At 41.7% G+C, this 12990-nt stretch overlaps 1 protein-coding gene across 1 annotated transcript in view; it reads right to left on the bottom strand.

Moving 5' to 3' along the window:
* The window catches only part of exoc4 (exocyst complex component 4), a 61127-nt gene that overhangs the window by 18958 nt on the left and 29179 nt on the right, over positions 1 to 12990 (bottom strand). The window contains exons 12-13 of the mRNA XM_061667619.1: positions 3908 to 4010; positions 3724 to 3840 (exon numbers count right to left, since the gene is read on the bottom strand). Of these exons, the coding sequence (XP_061523603.1) occupies positions 3724 to 3840; positions 3908 to 4010 (220 nt within the window). The remainder of the gene's footprint in view (positions 1 to 3723; positions 3841 to 3907; positions 4011 to 12990) is intronic.

Genomic DNA, 12990 nt, shown 5'->3' with positions numbered 1-12990 from the left:
GATACACACATCACGCACACACAATGGTGACATTATTTTATTTATTTATTTATTTATTGTAAAGGAAAAGTTGGGAAACAATTGGGGAGGGATGGAGTTGAGGGTTGATCAATGTGTTGTGCAGATCAAGTGCAGTTGAGTTGAAGCCTGAAGTTAAGAAACATTAGGTTGTGAAATTGTAGTTTCCTGTTATCAAAGAACAATATTTGGTGACCGAGGTGGGTGCTCATACCTATACCTATACCTATCATGCTTAGATAAGAGTTAGTCAAACGTTTTATCAGATTAGCCATGAAAAAAACATTTCAGAAATTTAAAAATGGAAAAGAAAAAAAATGGAAGTTCGTATTTTTTGAGGTAGGTGCGTGCTCAAAACGAACGCTTTATCTTTAATATGCATTACCTCGTTCTGCTTGTCAAGGGAGCGAATCTAAGAGTCAAGACTTAAGCGCTGTTTCTTCTTTCGGTAGCGTTGGTCTTTCCTGGACATAGTCTTGAGATTAAGGACTTATTTTTCTCTGTAGTAGTAATTATCATGATCATTTTATTGTTAGCCTTTTCATTATTATATTTTACATTATTTTATTATTATAAAGTATATTTATTGTTAAGAAAAATAAATTGTGAAGAAATACAATAAATGCCTTCATTGTCATTGTGCACAAAAATACCAGGATTAAATGTTATTAGGAAATATTCACATTGTGAATCATTTACAATATTACTTTAAAATAAGATGTCACGAAAGCTCAAATACCTGTACTTGAAAAATGGAACACTAGACGTACTTAAATTTACGATAGAACACTTAAAAGTAGAGTCGTCCCAAAAAGATCACATGATTGGAAATCGGGGCAGATCACATAATTACCAGCTGATCGGTATCAAGTGAAAAAGATCAGATTTTTTTTTTTATTTTCTCAATTTGTAAAGGTCATAATCCTGAGATACAACGACACTGCCAAATGAAACAGCAATTGCTTCGTTTGATACACCTTTTTTTTTTATACACCTTAAATTAAGAGTTGTCTCTCCTTGTGAGATTTTCTTTCAAATATTTAATTGATTTGCTGTCAAATTAATAATCAAGCAAGGAAAGCAGTCTACATGTCGTTGGAAGCTGTGGGACGTATAGGATGTGGGTAGCGCAGCTGGAGGAGGGGTTGGGGGTCCTAGGTGTTTTACAGGGGGGTGTTTGGATCAAGATAAATGGAGCCAATCTGAGGCGCTATCCAGGAGTGTAACCGTAGCCCTCGCTCGCCTCCACTCTTCCTCTATTCTGCCTCTATCTAGCTCTAATTAAATGAATCAATCAGAGTTGGACAGATAGCATCTCAGCGCTCACGTGCTTGGGTGTTGGATTCAACATCTGATTCCCACACACACACGCGCGTGAAATATAAAAGCCAAAAAAAAAAAAAGGATTCAAAGCTTATCAGCAGCAAATGGACACTCACCTCTGGACATTATCTATGGTCCTTGTGGACCATATATAACTAGTTCGTGTCAGCATCATCCTAATCTTATTATTACTCTATGATATACATACACGATACACGCCAGCCTCCTTTGGGAACCACACTGTGATAGGCAAATCATCTCCAATATCAATATTACTTATTAACCTGCCGCCGCACGGGTATGGTTTATAGGCGCTCATTCACCTTGACTCCTGTGCAGCGATTGCAGCAAAGTTAGAACTGACACTCCGCGATTTATTAAAAATTGATACATTGCAAAATGCAGCTATAAATATTATGCTCCTGCACTAGGGACCAAAAATATGACCTACTCATGTAGCTAGATAAGACCACAATACAGTGAACCCCCCCGCACATCGTGGGGGATGCGTTCCAGGCCCACCTGCTATATAGCAAAAAAAAAACAAAAAAAAACCGATACAAAGAAAAATTATTATTATTTTTTAAAAATTCTTTATTAGAAGACTCAATGCTGAATCTTAACATATTCCTCCAGTCGCATCTCAAGCTCACATTAGCCGCTTAGCATGCTTCAACAGCGGTAAGTGAGCAGATGCATCCATAAAAATGTGCACCCCTATGGTTTCCCATATGCGACTGCGGCCCAGCACAGTGTGCTTAATGTGCTGAAACTATATTGAGTTCTCGCTCTTCCTCTCATCAGCCCCTGACGTTCTCATGCCAACAGTGTGTGTGTGTGTGTGGGTCCATGACAACACCTGGCACACTTACACATATGTGCAAAAAAACCCAAAAAAAAAACACTACACTCCAGCACAAAGACACATCTGCTACGTGATTGGAAACCCTCGCAACCATTTTATGGCACAGTCACCATAATCTTTAATCATCCACTGCAGTCACGGAGGCAACGAGCGAGGACATTAAGCTCACAACAGACTTAAGTTTGTACTTCTTGGAAGAAAAAGTGCCAGGCTACTCTGCGGAAAAACTTTTGTGAACATTGACTGCTCACCTGAGAAGCAGAGCAGTCGCTTAATTGACTTACATTCTCACTAGTATGCCACCTAAACAGGCTGCATCAGGAATCAAAATGTAAAGTAAATGGGAAGTAAATGCAGTAAAAAAAAAAAAAAAACGGGAAGCAAATGAAGTCGAAACAAATAAAGAAAGTTGTTTTAGTTATTGCATGCAATAATGGCATGTGTTTCATTACACTCCAGTTGAAGGTTGAGCTAATGTGCCGCCTAAATTGGATGCAACAGGAATTTTTACTATTATTATTATTATTAAGCCTTGCGACAACTCAACTCGTATTTTTGGATTTACTCCACTTACTTTGTATTTTCATTCTTGCTGCAGCGCATTTCAGCGTTCAAGTTTCTGTTGCAATCCTGAATTTTTACGCTTTATCTTTTTTTTTTTTATATATGACATTGCATTTTCACCTTCAAACAAGGCAATTCATGTTTGACTGCTTAAAGAAATGTTAGGTGTTCAATTTCAAGGTGGAATTGTGCTCAAATTCAAAAATGTATGTCCCCAACTGTCAAGCACGGAATTTAGTTTGTCCCGAAGGAGACACTGGAGACTAGCCGCACATACACAGGTAGAAAAACGATGCCTCAAAAATGAAATAAATGAGTGAAAAGACGCTGCCAAATTATGAGGCTCTTTTATTCAACCCAATTAAAAAAAAAATCCACAACAAAGGGTGCGCTTTATTGCGCGCTCCCCGCTATCAGCAGAAAGGCTCATTAGCCACAGCAGCATAATTAGCAAGATGCTGCACTGCACTCGTTAAGGAGGGGCCCAAGCCGTAAACAAACCCTGCTGAACTCCGAACACCCACTGCCTCACGCTACCTCTGTAATGAACTGCCACTGATGTTTGCTGCATGGGAGATAGATGAGCAGCCGCAGAAACCACACATACACACGCACGCGCGCGCACGCACGCACACACACACACACACACACACACACACATTCAAGAACTGCAACACAAGCAATTTGGCAGCGTCTTTCTTGACCAACCAAACAATTAAAATGTATGCACATGCGAAAACCGGCACTTTTGAGCCAACGTCTGCCAGCTGGGCTATGGACGAATATTAGCAATTGTCGGGATCTCCGCTTTGCCACTCGAATACTCAACCCACTGGGAGACTATTTTGATTGAACAACAGTTGGCAGAAAGGGAAGAATCAGTCTGGCAACAACGAAGCAAGTTATTTTTGCTTGGAGAGCACGAATATTGGTGCCCCGTGCGAGTTCCTCACCTGGAGCACGGGTCTCTGTACACCGAGAACCTTCATGGTGTCAGCACTGGCGAGGATCTTCAAGGGGTTGGCAACCTTGCTCACTGCCTCAATTTCTTTGTTGATCTCTGTGCGCACCTAAATGAATGAGAATTAGATGACTTGGTTTCGTCTGCAGGGAGGAATCTTTCATCGCTTTACCAACCTGGTTGAGGAAAAGGTCGTTGATGTAGTACGTCAGGAAGGTTCGGAGTTGGCACTGCTTGGCCTGGCCCGCACCCATGTTCATCTCGATCTCCTGAATGAACCTGCACAGAGAAGTTGGGACAAACATGAGAACAATGCCATTATAAGGTTTGTAACTGGGGCAAAAAGCCTGGTGCCAGTGGATCGAAGAGAACAAACTCAAGCTCAACTAGTTTGCCACCTAAATGGCCTGTGGCAGGGAAGTTAAAAAAAAATAAAAATAAAAATAAATAAATAAAAATTGCCATAGTGCCACAATGTATTTCATAACAATAGTGCAGAAGGCGTAATTAATTCAGTTTTAGTTTGCTGCCCAAATGGGCTGTGGCGAGAAGTCAATTGCAACATAAACAGGAAGTGCGTTAATATAAAGGTTTGTTGTAGTTAATATAATACTGGCATAGTGCGTCACTGCACTAATGCAGACGGTGCATTTAAGTTCAGCAACGCCTAAATGGGCTGCGGCGGGAATCAAAAAGCAATATAAACAAGAAGTGAATTTGTTTGAGTTTATTGTGCTTATTGAAAAAGTGGCATAATGTGTTCCACTGCACAAGTCGCAAGTCGTCAATATCAGCAATGCCTAAACGGGCTGCAGCAAGAATCAAAATGCAAAGTAAATGAGAAGCTAAACAAAGAATGTTTGTCATATTTATTTAAATAGTGGCATAATGTGTTCCACTGCACTACTGCAAATGGGGCAATTACCTCAAGTTCAGCAATGCCTCAAGAGGCTGCAGAAGGAATCGATATGAAGAATCTTGGACAACTTAGTTTACCCATTAATCTTAGTGCTACGTCTTACCAGGACAAGGTGGTCTACATCCTCATCCAAGATCCCAATACGTTTGTCCCCACCACTCACTGGTGACAACTTGGATATAGAGTACATTTGGATTCCCTTCAGCAAACTGTCTCCCAGTGGTCCAGATGTGGGTCGGACACTAACGTATGGCTTCGCCGAGGCACGTGTGCACTTCGTTTGTCAGGATCGCCGGTCGCTGACCTCGGCTGGCCCGTGCTGCGGGACCGACGGCCGCGCAAGAGCGAGTGCCTCCTCGAGCGCGCGGCACATACAAATGCACAAATAAATCAAACCCCGCAGAAAAAAAAAGATTGCTTGACCTACAAGACGCGTGGTTACGAAAGACCCCAGCATTGTACAGTCGACGGATAGAGACAACAATAACAAAGACAGGGATATGTAAGGACGGATAGATAAAACAAGAACATTTAATTGGAACAAAACAGCAGAAATAATCTTTTGTTTGGCGTTCAAATAGAGTTAAAAGTTGTTGCAATGTTTAGGCAACAGATATTTGAACAGAAATTGTGGAGCAACACGTAGACGGATAATACAACCCCAAGTCCAATGAAGTTCGGACGTTGTGTTAAACAAGTTGGGACAGGTGGCAAAAAAGACTGAGAAAGTTGAGGAAAGCTCATCAAACACCTGTTTGGAACTTCTCACAGGTGAACAGGCTAATTGGGAACAGGTGGGTGCCACGATTGGGTAGAAATGGAGCTTCCCTGTATTGCTCAGTCATTCACAAGCAAAGATGGGGCGAGGTTCACCTCTTTGTGAACAAGTGCGTGAGAAAATAGTCCAACAGTTTAAGTACAATGTTCCTCAACGTACAATTGCAAGGAATTGAGGGATTTCATCATCTACGGTCCATAATATCATCAAAAGGGTAAGAGAATCTGGAGAAATTACTGCATGGAAGCGGCAAGGCTGAAAACCACCATTGAATGCCCGTGACCTTCGATCCCTCAGGCGGCACTGCATCAAAAACCGACATCAATGTGTAAAGGATATCACCACGTGGGCTCAGGAACACTTGAGAAAACCAATGTCAGTAAATACAGTTCGGCGCTACATCCGTAAGTGCAACTTGAAACTCTCGCCGGCTTCTCTGGGCCCGAGCTCATCTAAGATGCACTGATGAAAAGTGGAAAAGCGTTCTGTGGTCCGACGAGTCCACATTTCAAATTGTTTTTGGAAATTGTGGACGTCGTGTCATCCGGGGCAAAGAGGAAAAGAACCATCCAGACTGTTATGGACGCAAAGTTCAAAAGCCAGCAGCTGTGATGGTATGGGGCTGTGTTTGTGCCAATGGCATGGGTAACTTACACATCTGTGAAGGCACCATTAATGCTGAAAGGTACATACAGGATTTGGAGAAAGATATGCTGCCACCCAAGCAACGCCTTTTTCATGGACGCCCCTGCTTATTTCAGCAAGCCAATGCCAAACCATATTCTGCACATGTTACAACAGCGTGGCTTTGTAGTAATAGAGTGCGGGTACTAGATTGGCCTGCCTGCAGTCCAGACCGGTCTCCCATTGAAAATGTGTGGCGCATTATGAAGCATAAAATACGACGACGGAGACCCCGGACTGTTGAACAGCTGAAGCTGTACATCAAGCAAGACTGGGAAAGAATTCCATCTACAAAGCTTCAACAGTTAGTGTCCTCAGTTCCCAAACATTTATTGAATGTTGTTATGTTTAACACAACGTCCCAACTTCATTGGAATTGGGGTTCTTGTTAAAAACACATAAGAAACATTTCGTTGCTTTTTTACGGCAGGATGGAATGGATTAATGGCATTTCCATTCATTGAAATGGGGAAAGATGATTTAAGACATGCATGTTTTGATGTACGACCGTGGTTACAAAACAAATTGAACTTTTATCTCAGGGCATCACTTTTTGGCGACGTGTCCGCTGCATCCAAATACACGGATCCACAGCCTAAATGACGAGTGTAATTCGTTGGCTTGGTGATGAAGTGAAATTGTATTATCACTCCACGAGTGATAATACAATCCATGCTATCTTTATGGGGACGTATGTTCACTACGCTATCTATTTTTTACCGAGTAACCATCCCCGAGCTGTGCCTCTAGTCGCCATAGTGATGAAAGCTGTGGCCCAGCAGTAGAGGACACAGAGCCGCCCACTCAAAACAGGCTAATGTCAGTGAGGCTCAAAATAGAAGGTGTTTCTTGATCCTTGGGCTATTTTGACGAAAGGTATGTCACAGACAGTCCTAAGGCACCTGGGAACTGGTTTAAATTGTGAAAAATATCATTTGTCTCCTGAAAGTTTTAGATACTGTATCTAACTACAAGACTTGTCGATACAATCCCTCATTTTTTGTACATTTTTGCTGGTTTTAGGAAGCTTTCCATTGCTGTCATATCCCTCAACAAGTTATATTGTTTGGCACATTTGAATATGAAGCGCATAACTCAGAGCCTCGGGCTAAACAAAACAATTCCCGCGGCCCACACTCACACCCTCACACGCTACTCAGCATTTGCGCCCAATTAGTCAGCAAGAGTAGAGGCCTCGTGTGTGCAGTCTAAACCCACTGTAAATCCTTCATTGATTCTCCAAAGTCGACCGCAGTGCGAAGTGGGAGAAACTCTTCTGTGACCTAATTAAAGCTGTCAAACAATGCCAGCCAGATAAACAGCTCCTCTCTCTAAATATGGAGAGAACATAAACACCCTCCCGCAAAAGAAAATATAATTTCTGCTGACAACTTCATCTTCAAAAAATAAGAGAAAACAAATCGATTTTGGGGACAGAAAGTTGCCACTTTAACGGCCCGGCCCGGTCTTGTTGCCCGGATATCCATCCCTAGCTGTCATTACTGTCATTGTTTCGATACGAGAGTCAAGATGAGGGATTGTCCGCTCAGTGTGTGAGCACAGATGGATTGTTCCGCAGACAGAGGTGATAATATTTGAGTAATGCAGCGCGGCCCCCACGAGTAGTAAACGTTCCATCTGGAGGCGGAGAGCGTGGACACCGCATGAGGACAATCGGAGGGTTGGACTGAGGGAATCGGGATAAACGGCCAGCACGCCACACTACACAACAGCGGGACCGAGACCGAGGAGACAGGTGACAACTAAAAATGGTCAGCTCAGAAGCATCAGACAGGTTGCTATGGCAACCGCAGGCCCAGCCAGCGCTCGCCGACAACTCAGCCAGGGCGTGTCATATCTTAATAACCTTAAATAATTCACTTAGCTGCCCTGGCGAGCTCAGACAAACGCTGACATGCTGCGAAGGGTGTAATACAGTAGGGTGGGTGAGGAAAGGGGAATTTAGAGATATGATTACAACTGCTGATCATTGGCTGATCAAGCAATAAAACACAAGCAAAACCAGGGAAGGTCAAAGTATCGCCCACAGGCTACCAAAGGCATTTACATTATCAAGAGTCCTGTATTATTTATTGCATGAATTTATTGGTTCATTAAAATGATTTCATTTCATGTTTTTATTCATTTATCTCATTGAATGCATAGTTCACCTTAATTCAGGTTGTTAAGTCACAGACTGGTCGCTATCCATTTGCAGGGCACAAATAGAATTCAATTTCAAATAGAATTCATTTCGTCTCGAAATGGAATTGATCTCGACACCAGTTCCAAAGCCAGTGGAAAACATCTACCTTCCTTCTTCTTGTCGACATCCACATTAAGAACCAACATCCACTTCCCATGCAGCAACTGGTGATTGCGCGTGACAGCATGTAATTATCCGTCATTAGCAAACAGATGTCAGAGTCTATGCTTGGGAGCCGGATAATTGTCCATGTCACGGCCCTGCGTGTGTGAGTAGGAATACCGGCGCTGTTGAATGGAATTATGTATTTTTACCGGAAGGGATTTGGGCTAATCAGTTAACCCATCACCCCTAATGGTGGTCTGATTGCTGGGAGACCCAATTGTCTAAGGAAAAGCAAACGGAAGAGCCTCAAAGATGCGTGATGGCCGCCAACTCGGAAATCACTAGTTACAGCTGGAAAGCAAACCCCAGGTAACAAACTCTTCTCGCCATCCATCTCCATCCGTGGCAGAGGTGTAACCATGCCGAAAGAGAAATGGGATAGAAAAGCACATTGTTTAGAGACTCAGCAATTTTTTTTTTGTAGGAGCTCGGTTGAATTTCAATTTCACCGTCAGCCATCTAGAACACCGGAATAAAGGAGGGAGAAGCCATTGCGTCACAGCACAGCCCCATCCAGTGACACTCCAAAGCACTTCTCTTATTTGCAATGATTCTTTCCTACGGCACTCCTCAGCCACTTCAGCAAGAAAGTCAAAGTCATTAAATGATCCTAATGGATGCGAGACACTCCGGGAGTTTTCACGCTGCACGACCCAACACTGACGCTAAATCTTTTCTTGCCTTTTAAATGTTATTCAACTGCACATTCAATATCGATTCTCTCGGATTATCGGGCGCCGCTTGCTTACTTTTATGGTGGCGTTGAATTAATGAGATGGGTGGGGGTGGGGGGTGGGGGTTCCTCTAGAGATTTCAAGCAGGGAAATTAAAAAGTCGGACGAGGGCAAATTACAATATAACTGCTTGAATATACACGTGTATGGACCTGATGATGTCTTATACATGCAATTAAGTACGCCTGCCTAGATAAGCCACAAAAGAGCTTATCCCTTCACTATGAGTCAAATGTACAGGTTTTTTAAAATTAACTATAAGACAATGCTTGTGCAATCTCCACTTCTACCAGCAGATGCCAGTGTGTCAGCTTCCAGACTTCTGCCACATTATGAACAAGGAACAACAGTAATGTATGATACACCAATGCAGTGGATGTATACACACACGGCTATACAGTGAAATGCAGACGTGTGGAGATAATTGGAAACAAAGCAGGTCCAACCAAGGAGTTTGTGGACTAATACAGATGAAGGACAAAAATGGACTGCCACCGAGAGATCATCCTTCAGTTCCTTTTCATAACAAATGGCGGTTCAGCAAGAAAGTTATGCAGCTTTGTATGCTAAATGCAATAAACTAGGCATTGAACTGATTAGTCGATTTGTCGACTACAGTGCAGTGCAGTTTAAAGCTTGATAAACTTATCACATTATAGTCCCTAACCCTAACAACAAAAAATATGAACCAGAGTATACTATACAATCAAGGTATATATAAAAAGCTAAAACAGGGAAAATAAAAACCTAGACTACACGTTTCCAAAATGTTTCTCCTAAGGCTGCAAAAAGAGACCTTGAAAGATGCAAGAGCCACTTTAATGTTTTTCCATTTAATTTAATAAACATGCTAAAATCAACCCATCAAGCAGTTATATACTGTCTTATAGTTATTTTGGAAAACTGCTTCATCACAGCTTTCAAAAATGTTGTTGCCAATTTTTTGGAATGTTTAGAAAATCTCTCTATAGAAAAAAATAGTAGTAGTAGACAAGTAGTTGTCACTTTTCACGCTGCCTTAAAAAAAATAAGGTGATATATTCCGCATAGGCCACGAACAACTAAAAAATGGCTGCTGGGCCACCAATGGTTGGGACACTTCTGGTCTAGACCTCCAACAAGGCTATCTATCCATCCATATTGTGTATATGTTGCTTTAGCCAGCTAATTATGTTTTTAAGCATTAATGAGACAGGCCTCAGTGTCATATTGGTCACTGGTGTACCACAAGGTGTACAGCTAGGTCCACTACTGTATGTTTGCAACAAATGCGTTTTCAAAGTGTGTTTATGAGCATATTTATGTATGTGTGCGTGTGTGTGTGCGTGTGTGTGTAGGCTCGTCGCAGTGTGGCGCAGACCAATTAAAAAGAGAGAGATTGATGAGCGCCCAAGAAGCAGTATGCGGCAGTGACGGTAATGCTAGCGAGACAGGTGCTTCCTGCAGACAACAGGAAATGAGATGGCCTTGTTTAGCTGACGCCATCGGAACCTCAAAAGACAAATCGCCGCCGCGCCGCCGCTCCTCCATCTTCCTGGCGTTCGCCTTCCATCTTTTTAACGCCCTCTCACGCTGCGACCGAGACCATCTCATCATTAGTCCTTTCTCCAAGGCTGACTAGCGATTGAGCGTATATGAAGCATTTTTTCATATGTATATATATTTTTTTTTACCTCTGTCTAAAAGGTCATGTTTCGATGTTCTTGTCTACTTGTTAATTTTCCGGGGGTAAACAAAAACTAGCAAACTCATAAAAACTTAGTGGAAAAGTGGTGCATTTGCATGACATTATATTGTATTTATCTATGTATCTATATATATTGAGTTTTTATTTTATTTTTGTAAATAATTTTAGTCATGATCCTATTTATTTATTACTATGTATGTATTCAATCATTGTATTTTCTTTATTTCAGGACTGTATTTTATATCTGATACGTATTTAATAATAATATTAATTAAGCAATTAGTTGCATTTTCTAATGGAAGTGTTTCCTTTATTTGAATAATTTTAATTTAGGGGAAAAATCATATTATTACGATGATGATGATTGTAAACAATTAATTTAATTTCATTATGTTAATTATGAGTTTTAGTGTATTGCATGGGATACACAAGAAATGCTGACCTTTCTTGAATGTTCCACAGAGCAATTAAGAGCTTCATCGGGCAAAAGATGCCTCTCGCTACACAACACAAAGGGGAGGCTATGCCGGCTCTAAACGATGCCTTTTGTCCGCTTTGTGTAAAGTGGTTCAATAGAGACAGACAGGTGATGGCCTCCCCCGTGGCCTGACTGTGTGTACTTACTGTTCTTGGAACTAAACACTTTGATTGTCCAATCAGATATAAGCAGGTGTAGGCTGACCAGTGGGATAAAACTTAAGTGGGCTCCTGCATGTTAAAATGCTACTATAACTACTTTAGTCAGAAAAAAATGGACACATGTATTTGCTTTTCTCAGTAGTCAGTTTGAAGGAAGAATGAATAGGAAGTCAGCTTGCGGAAAGCTGAGCTGAGCAAGTGGCAGTCACATGTACTGCTTCCAGTACAAATGGTTTCAACATTTATTTATTTTTAAACAAAGCTGTAAATGGCTACAGCTGTAGAGAAATCATTCTACTTGGTGTGCTAAAAACTAACCACGGTGGCGCCTTGAGATAGAAGTTAAATTTAAAGTTCCGTGACCACTCAAATTGTCTTTCCCCATTGAAACGAATGGAAATGCCATTAATCCATTCTACCCTCCGCGCCAATACAATAGAAAAATGTTTGCAATGCGTTTTTTAATAAGAAAAATAGCACTCTATACTCCATAAAACCATACAGTAATCATATGATGAAATGAAATGTAGAGAAATGAAAGTTTTTCCACATTTTTTGCTGCAATTTAATAGCCATAGTACGGCTCCTTCTGGTGGCTTTGGCAACCTGGAGGCGGTATAGTAATACAGACGTACAGATATACTGTAAAACAGTAACAAAGTTAAACACAAACCAACGCGATGAACTAGGCGTTGAACCGATTAAGTCGACTACTTCTCCGTATCGATGTTTAAAGCTCGAAGTCGACTAACTGCTAATCACGTGTTTCAGGCGTCTTCTCTTCCAATCGGCCAGTTTCAGTATTGAAGTATATCTTCACGTGAAACAGGTTGGGGACCGCTGCACTGTGCTGAAAAATGATCGGTGACGTCATTGATTAATCGACTTTTTAATTTCTTTTCAGTGCAGTCGACTACAGTCCCTAGTTGTTACTAATACTACAAGACCCAGAATGCACTCCAGTAGCTAGTCCCCTTTATTGTTACATGTAGCTGGAATTTAGAATGTAAGGTGCAAACCAATAATGCTATGAATCGAATTCCCTCCTATCCAGCATATTAGCCCCGCTGAAGAAAGCCCATTGCGTTCTTTCCGATATCACACCCCATGTGTCACCTTGTCACCTCCCACCCTTCATTCGCTTGCTTAGCCTTCCTCTTTTTTAGCGCTCAGTCGCCGTTATCTCTCCAAATGCTCGCCCCTCGTCCTCTTTGTGTTAAACATAAGGCTTTCCATCCTGCGGTAGTAAATTGAAATAGTTCTCGGGGCTTCGGTGAAAGACTGATTGAATTTAAAAAGAAAAGTGCAGTCAAGACAAAGAGTGGCGAGACGTCTGGAACACACCTTAGGGCTCCCCAAGCCATGGGAAGTGACACAGTGGGGTGAAGAATTGGGAGGTAAGAAGAGGTAAAAGAGACAAAATGAGCAAAGGTGAGATTTAAAATGT

This window comes from Phycodurus eques, chromosome 22 (assembly GCF_024500275.1).
Source record: "Phycodurus eques isolate BA_2022a chromosome 22, UOR_Pequ_1.1, whole genome shotgun sequence".
NCBI classification, from domain to species: domain Eukaryota; kingdom Metazoa; phylum Chordata; class Actinopteri; order Syngnathiformes; family Syngnathidae; genus Phycodurus; species Phycodurus eques.
This window is presented reverse-complemented; position numbering and strand designations above follow the sequence as displayed.